General features: G+C 44.7%; 1 protein-coding gene across 2 annotated transcripts in view; it reads left to right on the forward strand.

Moving 5' to 3' along the window:
- Positions 1-12916, forward strand: part of LOC139389665 (protein capicua homolog) — a 53496-nt gene that overhangs the window by 25639 nt on the left and 14941 nt on the right. For both annotated transcript variants that reach the window (XM_071136546.1, XM_071136554.1), the window contains exons 2-12: positions 1433-1582; positions 1751-1916; positions 8810-8918; positions 9084-9266; positions 9403-9541; positions 9723-9901; positions 10026-10164; positions 10445-10542; positions 10702-11659; positions 11769-11908; positions 12125-12285. In XM_071136546.1, the coding sequence (XP_070992647.1) occupies positions 1433-1582; positions 1751-1916; positions 8810-8918; positions 9084-9266; positions 9403-9541; positions 9723-9901; positions 10026-10164; positions 10445-10542; positions 10702-11659; positions 11769-11908; positions 12125-12285 (2422 nt within the window). The remainder of the gene's footprint in view (positions 1-1432; positions 1583-1750; positions 1917-8809; positions 8919-9083; positions 9267-9402; positions 9542-9722; positions 9902-10025; positions 10165-10444; positions 10543-10701; positions 11660-11768; positions 11909-12124; positions 12286-12916) is intronic.

A 12916-nucleotide genomic window follows, 5' to 3' on the forward strand; every position in this document is an offset into this window, starting at 1 on the left:
GCTAGCTGTCAGGTCGAATAAATGCAATACATCGAATACTCCGTTTCTGCCCTAAACATTTTATTTTTTGCCTTTCGCACCATTTGTACACTGCTAGACTGAAGCGAGGACGTGTAGAGACAAGTTGAACATGGCCGCGAGGATAGCGTATGTCTCGGACTGATGTGCCAATTTACTCCGTGGCTGAGGGTGAGGCCTAGTTAACCTATTCGTGACCGCAGCACTCCAGTAATGTAAACAAACAGGCGAGGGTGCATCAGGGGTTATCAGGGGTTATTAGACCAAGAGGAACACAGACTTCTCCGACTATATTTAACGTATTGTCGTATCTTCTGTATCCTGTTGCAACTTGTGACTACTGACTAGTTGGCAATCCATTTACATTGTGTTATTCCCCGTATTTGATGTTCTGTATTGGGGAAATGTAATTGTTATCGTCAATGCGCGTGAACAAATAGGCTGCTCGCAGAGAATGCGGCATTTGAAAAGATGAAAGCGTGAGCTGGTCTCATGTTGTTGACCGATACGCATGGGACTTCATTTTAATCCGAAATCAACATTTACAGATATATCAGTACGCCACCGGATAAATCATAATAGCAGTGCGACTATTGCATTGAAAGTTGTGCGTGATGACCGCAATCTGAAGATAAGCGTCAGATGCAGGCACTATCGAGCACTGTTGCCATCCACCATACGATCTTGGATCACTGATTCATTTTTCAACACATGGATTTTTATCTGACGTTGTAAAGGGACGCTTTCAAGGACCCTTTTAAATTGAGACTCGTTTTTGGAAAAACACCATAAAGGACTATTTTCAACCATGTATTCATCAGAGACCCCTCAATACCTCCGTCAAGGACTGAGCATGTTTGGTCAGTCATGGTCATTTACTACTTCTGTGTGTTTTTCATATTTGTCTCCAGCACCATTTTGAATATTGTAGCAGTATGAATTTGCAGTGAGATATACCGGTCTTTCTCATGGCTGATTGATACTCGCATGGATCAGCTACCTGCTGGTGAGTTTCCAGAGGTGTCCCATATGGGGAGCAGCAACAGCTTTGAGTATATACCTGAGGCTAATTGGTTAAGCCACTGGTTCTGGGAAGATGGGCCTTTGATAGTCACTTCTTGACCATACTAGAAAAGTGTTCATATTGTCACAAATAAACTATTAGCATGTGTACAGGCTAACAACAATATGTTCCCAAAATCTGGAAATAGAATCTTGTTTACAATTAAGTTGAGATTGTTTATCGGAAGTTGAGATTTTAGAAAAATATGTTTGAGCTAGCTTACTATGAGGAGTGCATTGTCTGGACATATTGTGAGTCCATAAACTGTTGCTCAAAAATAATATTCACTGACTGGATTACACTGAATAAAAGGAGTAGGCCTAACCATTTCTTTGTATTTTTTTTTTGCAGTCTGGACCAACGTGGAACCCCGGTCAGTTCCTGTGTTTCCCTGGCATTCATTGGTCCCTTTCCTGGCACCAACCCAGTCAGATGCCTCTACTCAGTCTGGTGAGGGCCAACAACCAATCAATCACCCCCAAGCTGCCAGTCTGAAAACAGGTAGGTTGTGGATGAAATTCGACCCAAATCCCAGCAAGATTACAATTTCTACCATGATTTCAAACACTTGAAACATAATGAGTTACGTAACACAAACATTGGTATTACCAGATAACTATCAGAGATTTGAATCATTGCGAAAATACCCCCTTTTCCTGTCTTTCTCAGAGTCTCACGGGGGTGCAGTGCTGCTACAGGAGGCCAACGAGGACCACCCCTCCCTAGAGAGAGGACCCACAACACGGCTGACTCCCTCCACGGACGACCTGGCCCCGGAAAGGGAGGCCGAAAGAGAGAGGCCAGACAGTGAGACTGAGAGTGATGTGGATGACCCGTAAGTGTGTGCGTGCGTGACTGCATACGCGTGTGTGTGTGGACACTAGGGCTGACCCCAAATAGTCTATTGTTTGGTCATTAGAATGTTGGTCAACCAATATTTTTTTTAGTTGAGCAGTAGAAAATATATACAGTACCAGTCAAAGGTTTGGACACACTTACTCATTTCAGGGTTTTTCTTTATTTTTACTATTTTCTACATTGTAAGACGAGAGTGTGTAAAGCTGTCAAGGCAAAGGGTGGCTACTTTGAAGAATTTCTAAATATAAAATATATTTTGATTTGTTTAACACTTTTTTTGGTTACTACATGATTCCACATGTGTTATTTCATAGTTGTGATGTCTTCATTATTATTCTACAATGTAGAAAATAGTCAAATAAAGAAAAACACTTGAATGATTAGGTGTGTCAACTTTTGACTAGTACTGTATATATTTATTTATTAAACACAAGATACTTGTCTGATTTGCACCCATCTCAGTGAACTAATCCATTGCGGAGGATGGCACAGTCCAAGAGGAAGGGGAGTGTGTTAGGATGCATAATGCACGTCTCTCTCCTGCAATTTGTGCACTTTCATTGTTTCATAACTTCATTGTGGGAATTGTTTGTGTGTGATTTTTAGTGTCTATCAATTCCCCATTACATATATCACCAGTAATAAATGTACCATTAATTCCTATAATATCTAATCCATAATGTTTTTTGCTTACGGTAATTTTTGTTATTGCATTTAATATATTGTTAATCCAGTCTTTTACCGTTCTCATTGTCAGAGTGGACACATTGTTAGCCTACACTACCTAAACTAAACTTGTGCGAAACAAGTTTTGGTTTATTTAATTCCATTTACGAGTTTTGTCAATTATAGACCATATGTTTGCGCAGTGGCAAACCTATAGGCCTCCAGTGTGTGACAGGTTAGTACAGTGGTGAACCTATAGGCCTTCAGTGTGTGACAGGTTAGTATAGTGGTGAACCTATAGGCCTTCAGTGTGTGACAGGTTAGTATAGTGGTGAACCTATAGGCCTTCAGTGTGTGACAGGTTAGTATAGTGGTGAACCTATAGGCCTTCAGTGTGTGACAGGTTAGTACAGTGGTGAACCTATAGGCCTTCAGTGTGACAGGTTAGTACAGTGGTGAACCTATAGGCCTTCAGTGTGTCAGGTTAGTACAGTGGTGAACCTATAGGCCTTCAGTGTGACAGGTTAGTACAGTGGTGAACCTATAGGCCTTCAGTGTGACAGGTTAGTACAGTGGTGAACCTATAGGCCTTCAGTGTGACAGGTTAGTACAGTGGTGAACCTATAGGCCTTCAGTGTGACAGGTTAGTACAGTGGTGAACCTATAGGCCTTCAGTGTGACAGGTTAGTACAGTGGTGAACCTATAGGCCTTCAGTGTGTGACAGGTTAGAAAGGGCCAGTGGTGTAGCGTAGGGTATACGCAGGTACAGTTTAAGATGTATACTCACTTTTTTCCCAGTGGGCTTTGCGTATACTAACTTAATCCCTGCTGATGCGTATCAAAGTAGTGTAGTGAAGGTGTATGACTTATCAATTATGAAGTACAATAGAGAAATCATTCACAAAGTAGCCTACAAAATTGCAAAGCAAGTGAAATATATTCACATGCACACAGCCTAGTTTCAATGGAATATCATCTGCAGACAGTAAGAGTGTGTAGCTTTCAAATGGTTTTGTCATGGAACAGCTCAGAGAAGAATGACATCGGTAGCTGGTAGGGTAGGAAAGAAGTTTCAACGTACGATATCTACCAGTAAATGCTAACTAAGGCAACAAAGGATATGCAAACCAGCTATTTAAAAAGTTTAGTCAGAAGAGTTGGTTAGTAGGCTATTTGTAATGCGCGATTGTCATCATGCACTGTTTGCGTCAGGGGGGCAGACATGGATGTGCCTGGGTGGACAGAGGCCCACCCACTGGGGAGCCAGGCCCTGACAGGCCCACCCAATCAGATTGATGTGGTTTAAGCATTGTTGTGGACTTACATGCTGACCAGACCGGGCGCGTGCATCCGCGTGTGCAATCGCAACCATGTCGATTTTGTCCATCCACACCAGACTTGATCAGGACACGCAGGTTGAATTATCAAAACAAACTCTGAACCAACTATATTAATTTGGTGACAGGTCGAAAAGCATTAAACTTTCATGGAAATTTAGCTAGCTATCTTGCTGTTGCTGGCTAATTTATCCTGGGATATAAACATTCAATTGTTATTTTACCTGAAATGCACAAGGTCCTCTACTCTTACAATTATTCCACAGATAAAAGGGTAAACTGAGTTAGTTTCTAGTAATCTCTCCTCCTTTAGGCTTCTTCTTTGGAGTTTATATGGCGGTTGGCAACCAACTTTAAGGTGCATTACTGCCACTAACTGGACAGGAGTGTGGACCTCAGTTTGTCTTTCAATCACCCACGTGGATATAGGCTCATAAAAAAACAATCAGGAGACAGGAGAGGCGGGACTTGCAGTTCATCACGCGTCACAAATATAGCCAAGTTCTATTTTAGCGCCTGACTACGCAGACTCTCGTGAACAGTTTAGATGCAATGATTGAATAACATGTATGTGTAAGTTTATTTTTGGTGAGCGGTATGGTCAGTTAGACCCTTTTTTTGTAATTTTTTCTATATTTAAATTTTTGGGTGATTTTTGAGAGTGAAAACGCAAAAAAAAACAATAGTTTTTTTCACACAGGTGCCTTTCCTTCTCTGGGCAGCCTGTTTGGGAACTTTTTGGCAAAATTAGAATTGACCAACTTCTCCAGGACAACTACATAGGGCAGATGGAAAGACAGCAGTCACACACAGCATGATGTTAAAGGATAAGCTGTCCATAAACTCTGACATAATAAGCCAGTAGGTCTCAATCATAAGAATACACAAAACAACCATCAAGCATTTCCCAATCGAAATGTACAACTATTACCTCCCATTGAAAAAAGCATTTCACGTTTAGCACACAAAGTAATTGGTGACCTGAAGTTTAAAGTGGAACTACTTTGCCGATATGAAACAAACACACAATCATAATATCAGTCAAAAATATCAAATTCACAGTTTATGCTACAAAACCAACTTTACAAGGTTTAAAATCTTTTTTTATTTTTTATTAAAAGTTATATTTGACTCAACGTTCCATGACATACACTAAGGCATTGTTGGCAGAATAGGTGGATGCAGTTCATTGCATGATTCATATAATTCAGCAATACAAAGTTTGCTGCCTCCATTCGGGAAGCACTGTTTCAGTTTCAATGACTCAATATTCTGGACAAAAACTGACAAATGTAACTAAGGTTGGTATGTCAATACAATCAAACTAGCAAGGGTAATGATCACAAGTCAGTCATACTGTGGCTAATAGGCTACTGTATCTATTTATGTAACAATCTAAAAAGACGGAGCCTAACGTTAGCTAGCTGCTAGGAGGACGTCATGCCATTGGAGGAGTGGGTGACTAACTTTTTCTCCTCATCGTTCAATGAGGAGGCTTTTTTCGGTGGCTTTTCACAGCTAGAGATGCAGGTATCTTGAACGACTGTTTACATATCTCTTGCGTTTGCAAATTCACTCTGGCTATCTACTCTGATTTCAGAGTACTCTCGTCTGAGTGTGCCAGAGCGCAGAACAACTGATGAATTTACGAATGAGTAACACCCGCTGAATATGTTAGTAAACATGGGGGAAAAAGGTAATAGTTAGTCAAGAACGTAAACAACCTAATCAGTTCTGCTAGGGCGAGTAAAATAGTCAGTGAGGTGTTCCCTCATTTGTGTCTGGAAGTAGTTAACTAGCAAGCTAGCCAACTTTAGCCAGTTAGCTTGGGTGCTTGGTTGGGACAAGCATGCATTGGTAGGCAAGCTGCAGAAGGTCGAGGAAGCTACAATTACGCATCGTTTAAAGTGCAGTTTTAACAGCAAACTACCTGAAATGTTACTTTGTTAGATTTTAGCTCATCTTGCTATGGCTAGCATTAGTTGATGATATTGTTGTTGTTATGTGTGTAACTAAGGGAGAGAGAGCTTACCTTTTCATGGTTGTTTGATCAATAGGACTGTTAAGTTCCCAAATGTAAGAGGACTCCTGTGGTGTTTATATATTTGCAGAAATCCATTCCAGGGGTATTTTATGGTTTTTGGTGAATGTGTTCTAATGATTTAAAGTCGCGGTGTTGCATCTGCCTGTAAACACACAGTAAGTGAATGATGGCAGGCTCGCGAATGATGGCAGGCTCGCGAATGATGGCAGGCTCGTTTTGGTAAATGGGATGTTTGGCAGGAGCTGGAGGAGCATGGTCGGGTCAGGTTAATTTATTCTTGATCTGTCATATTTATTCAAACATTGTGCTTAAAGGGAAAGGGGGATACCAAGTCAGTTGTACAACTGAATGCATTCAACTTAAATGTGTCTTCCACATTTAACCCAACCCCTCTGAATCAACATCCACGTCAAGCATCAGACAATCTCAATGCATATAGTTGATTTTATATACACGTTTCAAAATTGAGACCAAATGATTGGTCGAAAGAACAAGACTACTTTCGGTCGGCCAAGATTATTTTTGTGCAGGGACAAGCCTAGTAGAGTGAGTGGCTCCACGCGTCCACTTAAGTTTTCTACATGTAGAGCAGCATGTTATTTGAACAACGAGGTGAGGAACAAAAGCATCCATCTCTGTGCTTTATTACTAGCCATATGAATGGCTATATGAATACAAGCTAAATGAATATACAGGGTGGCAGGTAGCGTAGTGGTTAGAGCGTTGGGCCAGTAACCAAAACGTTGCTGGTTTGAATAGCCGAGCCGACAAGGTGAAAGATTTGTCGATGTGCCCTTGAGCAAGGCACTAAACCCTTATTAGCTCCAGGGGCTCTGTACTATGGCTCACCCTGTAAAACAAAACATTTCACTGCACCTATCCGATGTTTGACAAAAAAAGCATAACAAATAACTGAAAAGAATGGCAGGGGCCAGGCTGCTGCTGTCCATTGACTGTTATGAGCTGTCTGCTGAATCCACTGAACTCTCTGGGGAGATGAGCCACTTTTCCTGCTCTTTGTGTGTTTGTGTGTGTGTGAAAGAGTGACAGTTTTATGCAAATCTCTCTCCTTAGTTGTTTTTGTCTCTTTTTTTTGAATGTTCCATGTTTGCTACAGAGGTATGATGGTGGGTGAGATCTATTTATCTCTCACCCACCATCGTGTGTGTGTACAGTTGAAGTCGGAAGTTTACATACACCTTAGCCAAATGCATTTAAACTCAGTTTTTCACAATTCCTGACATTTAATCCTAGTAAAAATTCCCTGTCTTAGGTCAGTTAGGATCATCACTTTATTTTAAGAATGTGAAATGTCAGAATGATTTATTTCAGCTTTAATTTCTTTCATCCAGTAGGTCAGAAGTTTACATACACTCAATTAGTATTTGGTAGCATTGCCTTTAAATTGTTTAACTTGGGTCAAATGTTTCAGGTAGCCTTCCACAAGCTTCCCACAATAAGTTGTGGGAAGTCCCACATTCCTCCTGACAGAGCTGGTGTAACTGAGTCAGGTTTTGTAGGCCTCCTTGCTCGCTCACACTTTTTCAGTTCTGCCCACAAGGATTAGGATTGAGGTCAGGGCTTTGTGATGGCCACTCCAATACCTTGACTGTGTTGCCCTTAAGCCTTTTTGCCAAAACTTTTGGAGGTATGCTTGGGGTCATTGTCCATTTGGAAGACCCATTTGCGACCAAGCTTTAACTTCCTGACTGAGGTTTTGAGATGTTTCTTCAATTTTTCCACATCATTTCCCTGCCTCATGATGCCATCTATTTTGTGAAGTGCACCAGTCCCTCCTGCAGCAAAGCCCCCCACTACATGATGCCGCCACCCCCGTGCTTCACCGTTGGGATGGTGTTCTTCAGCTTGCAAGCCTCCCCCTTTATCCTCCAAACATAATGATGGTCATTATGGCCAAACAGTTGTATTTTTGTTTCATCAGACCAGAGGACATTTTCCCAAAAAGTACGATCTTTGTCGCCATGTGCAGTTGCAAACAGTAATCTGGCTTTTTTTATGGCGGTTTTGGAGCAGTGGCTTCTTCCTTGCTGAGCGGCCTTTCAGGTTATGTCAATATAGGACTTGTTTTACTGTGGATATAGATATTTTGTACCTTTTGTACCCATCTTCACAGGGTCCTTTGCTGTTGTTCTGGGATTGATTTGCACTTTTCGCACCAAAGTACGTTCACCTATAGGAGACAGAACACGTCTCCTTCCTGAGCAGTATGACGGCTGCGTGGTCCCATGGTGTTTATACTTGCATACTATTGTTTGTACAGATGAACGTGGTACTTTCAGGCATTTGGAAATTGCTCCCAAGGATGAACCAGACTTGTGGAGGTCTACAATTTTGGCTGATTTCCTTTTGATTTCCCCATGATGTCAAGCAAAGAGGCACTGAGTTTGAAGGTAGGCCTTGAAATACATCCACGGGTACACCTCCAATTGACTCAAATGATGTCAATTAGCCTATCAGAAGCTTTTAACGCCATGATGACATTTTCTGGAATTTTCCAAGCTGTTTAAAAGGCACAGTCAACTTAGTGTATGTAAACTTCTGACCCACTGGCATTGTGATACAGTGAATTTTAAGTTAAATAATCTGTCTGTAAACAATTGTTGGGAAAATTACTTTTTTCATACACAAAGTAGATGTCCTAACCGACTTGCCACAACTATAGTTTGTTCACAAGAAATTTGTGGAGTGGTTGAAAAACTAGTTTTAATGACTCCAACCTAAGTGTATGTAAACTTCCGACTTCTACTGTGTGCATGTATATGTGTATATATATATCTATATATATTATGTCTGTCTCTTAGGTTCTTCCCCAGTGTTCTTCCTGAGCCCTTGTCTGTGACTCCTGTGAAGAGACGCACTCAGTCCCTCAGCGCCCTGCCTAAAGATGGGGACAAGAGCAGCCCTGGCAAGGTAACCTCTCACCTGTCTCTCACTCACTTATTTTGTCAATTCATCTCTTACCTCGTCATACATTCCATTCCTCATTTAATCACATTGTTAAAAGAGGAGCATCCCTGGCAAGGCGCTCTGGCTTTCTCTCACCCTCTCATCTAATCATTCTTTCCTCTCTCTCAGAGGGAGAAGGACCACATCAGGCGGCCAATGAACGCGTTCATGATCTTCAGTAAGCGTCATCGAGCGCTGGTGCACCAGAGACACCCCAACCAGGACAACCGCACGGTTAGCAAGATCCTGGGCGAGTGGTGGTATGCCCTGGGGCCCAAAGAGAAGCAGAAGTATCACGACCTCGCCTTCCAGGTGTTACACACACACACACACACACACACACACACACCAATTTAGTGCAATGGTTTAGTCTGACCTGACTAAGCAGCCAAAAAATGAATGTATTTTGTTTGCTCATCCTCTATCTCTCTCTCTCCCTCTTTCTCAGGTGAAGGAGGCCCACTTTAAGGCCCACCCAGACTGGAAGTGGTGCAACAAAGACAGGAAGAAGTCTAGTTCTGATGGCCGAGGGCTCCCGGGGCCGGGGGGCAAAGACATTAGAGAAAGGAGCATGTCTGAGACCACCGGTGAGTCACACACTGCTGCTCAAAACACCCAAATAAGAGATAACAGAAAGGAAGAGGGATGTTTATTTCATTGCGAAGGTTTCTTCTGAGCTCTGTCATCACTAAAACATTATCATTGAATATCTATCTCTCCTCTCGCTATGCTCCACTGTCTCTCTCCCCCTTACTTTCTCTCTCTCAGAGCCCCATGGTGTGGAGCTGAAAGGGGTGGGGCCTGGCCTGCTGGGTGTGTCTGAGCGGAATCCAGGGGAGGGGCATGTAGGTCAGCTACCCCGCCCCCGAGCCTTCTCCCAGAGTGCCGTGCACAGCCTGGAGAGGAGTGAGAGGGGCAACACACAGGCCCTGGCCGAACTGTCACAGGTAAGGCCATGCTACATAATGTTGTTTTCACCACAGCCGCTTTACTCAAACGATAAACAGGTTTCTTAGTTTGGTGTGTCAATTCTGGCTCCCTCTCTTCCTCCTCCTCCTCTTCCTCTCTCAGATGTGTGGGGATGGTGGTGGCCAGTTTTCGGGGCGCGCCCAGACCCTGTCCCGGTCTCAGAGGGGGGTCAGTGAGGACATGACTAGTGATGAGGAACGCATGGTCATCTGTGAAGAGGAGGGAGACGACGATGTCATCGGTGAGAAACTGAACTGCTGTGACATCATCTAAACAAACAGTACTACTCGGAGCTCTTTTCCCATAATGATATCATCTTAATTGGACAGTTTGAGAAATAACTCAGAAATTCAATTAAATTGCCCTTCAGGGACAATAAAGGTCTATCTGGTCGCAGGAAATTACACACAAACAATTCCCAGACAAGCATATTACGTGTACAATATACTGGCAGAGGAAGTTAGAAATGGGTGTTTATGCACATAAACCATGAGTACCCTCACTCCCCTTTCCCCCTACAGAGGACCCGTACCCTGCCAGCTCCATAGACCTGAAGTGTAAGGAGAGAGTGACGGACAGCGACAGTGACAACGCCTCTGGGAACGAGAGCGATCGCAAGGTAAGTCTCTTCCTTTATCAAGGCTAGATTGAGTTACAGTTGTCTGACTGATCATGTTGTTGATATAGTACCATTATTTAGAGAAGTGGAACATGTTTTAGTCCTTCTGCTTTTCACCCTGCTACAGACATTTAGTTGTTTCTCTTTCTGTCTCTGCAGCGTGTCTTTGCTCCAGTGATCTGCTCTTCCTCCTCCCAGCCCACCCCCCACGGACGCTCCGTCTCTCTCTCCTCCTACCCTTCCAAACGCTACGACGAGGAGAGAGGAGGGGGGCTCTCAGACCGCAGGAGGAAGAGAGGAATAGAGGGAGGAGGTGGTGATGGAGGAGGAGTGGCATCCCTCTCTCTTTCCCTGTCCTCCTCAGGCCACTCTGTCATCTCCAGCCCCGGAGGCCCAGTTCCTTCTGCCCTTGCCCCCCTTGGCCTGTCTCCTCTCCTCGGGTTGGGGGCTGTCAGAGTGGCCTCTACAGTGGTGACCAACGTGGTTCGTCCGGTCGTGAGCACGCCAGTTCCCATCGCTAGTAAACCCCGAGACGGAGCAGCTACATCCATTCCTCACCCACCAGACAGGAGGTCCCTCCCATCGCAGCAAGCGCAGCTTCTGATTGGATCCGGAGTAGGAAGCGGAGGGCCTGGGTACTACTCCTCATCCTCACCCAATCCCATAGGTGCAGGGGCGGGTCCAGGGGGGCTGGTGACCAGCTTGGTGTTCCCGGGGCACAGCCAGTCCACCGTCCAGCTCATCAGTCCCTCCCCCCATCCGTCCTCCCACCACCAGCTGCCCCCCACCGCCCCCGTCTCTGCCCCCACACACAACCACACCAACGGCCCCCTGCCCCTCTCCCTGCTCCAGCCCCAGTTCCTCTCCTCGTCATCTCTGGCATCCCCCGGGGGCAAAGCCATCACACAGGTCCAATACATCCTGCCCACCCTATCAGCCAGCTCCAATCCCAAGAGCCCTTCCCCTCAACTGCACAACCTGCCGAACAGTATCTTCAACCTGCCCACAGCTCCGTCCACCCACATGTCCATAGCCAATGGGAAGCAGGTGGGGCCGGGCTCGCTGATGGGATACGCCTCCAGCCCAGCCGTGGGAGTGGTCAGCCCGGGAGCCAGAGGTGAGGGGGGGGGGGTTGAGGGGAGAGAATCGTACACCAAAACTCTAATAAATGGAGTGTTTTCAAAAAAGGCTTAACCTTATCCATATTTATCTCTTTCACTTTTTAGTGCAATCCCAGTCCCCAGTCCTACAGGGCAAGATGCTGCTTCCCATGGCAACAGTGAGGACGGCACCCGCCCCTGCTCAGCAGTACCCCCTCGTGGCTCCACCTCTTCCTGTCCAGAATGGAGCTCAAGCAGGAAGCAAGGTAAGCAGTGTTACCATGGTGATGACAGCCAAACCAAGACATTGAGGTTTATTCTGTATCCCAGGGCTGTCAGAGCTCCAACATGACCATTCTTACTTAGATTATTCTATGATTACAAAGGCTAAGTAGTTACACTTCTAGTTACCCCAGGTGAATGACTAAATACACAGATGTCCAGCTTCTCACTCTTTCTCCATCTCTTTTTCTCTCTGATAGATCTTCCAGATCGCTCCCATGCCTGTCGTCCAATCCCAGCTCCAGCAAGGCGGGGCAGGGCATCCTGGGAGCCCTTTTCCCGTTACCTTGGGAACGGCCACAGTGTTGCACCAAGGTTCTGCCCCATCTCAGACTGTGCTGCTTCCGCCCCCACCAACCAGGTAGGAGGACACAGACCAACTCAATCTAACAGTGCACTATTAGCGCTGCTGCCCTACCATAATACATAACACAATGGTTTTGGAAGAAGTGCAGCTCTTGTGTTGTGTGTTAGTCATTCTGCTCTGTTGCTGGCCCAGGCTGCCTCTTCCTCTGCAGTGCCTGCCGCCCCCTCACTGCCTCTCAGCTCCACCACACAGACACACTCATCTACTGTTTCCTCTACTGTTCAGTCACCCACTGACACCCACTGCACCATTTCTCTCCTCTCTCCTCCTTTCATTATTGTTCATGTTCTATTTTCCTTTTTTTTTTTTTTTTCGCCTTCACTGCCCTTTTCATCTTCTCTCCCACTCATACACACTTTCGCTCTTTCCCTGTTCACCTTAACTCTCCTCTCTTTCCTCTTTCCTCTTTGCTCTCTCCTCCCTCTTTCCTCTTTCCTCTTTCCTCTCTTTGCTCTTTCCTCTTTCCTCTCTTTCCTCTTTGCTCTTTCCTCTCTTTCCTCTTTCCTATTTCCTCTCTCCTCCCTCTTTCCTCTCTCTTCTCTTTTTCCTCTCCTCCCTCTTCCCTCTCTCCTCTCTCTCTCTTTTCTCTCTCCTCTCTCTTTCCCCTCTCTTTTTGCTATTTTTC

Source organism: Oncorhynchus clarkii, chromosome 3, assembly GCF_045791955.1.
Source record: "Oncorhynchus clarkii lewisi isolate Uvic-CL-2024 chromosome 3, UVic_Ocla_1.0, whole genome shotgun sequence".
NCBI lineage: Eukaryota > Metazoa > Chordata > Actinopteri > Salmoniformes > Salmonidae > Oncorhynchus > Oncorhynchus clarkii.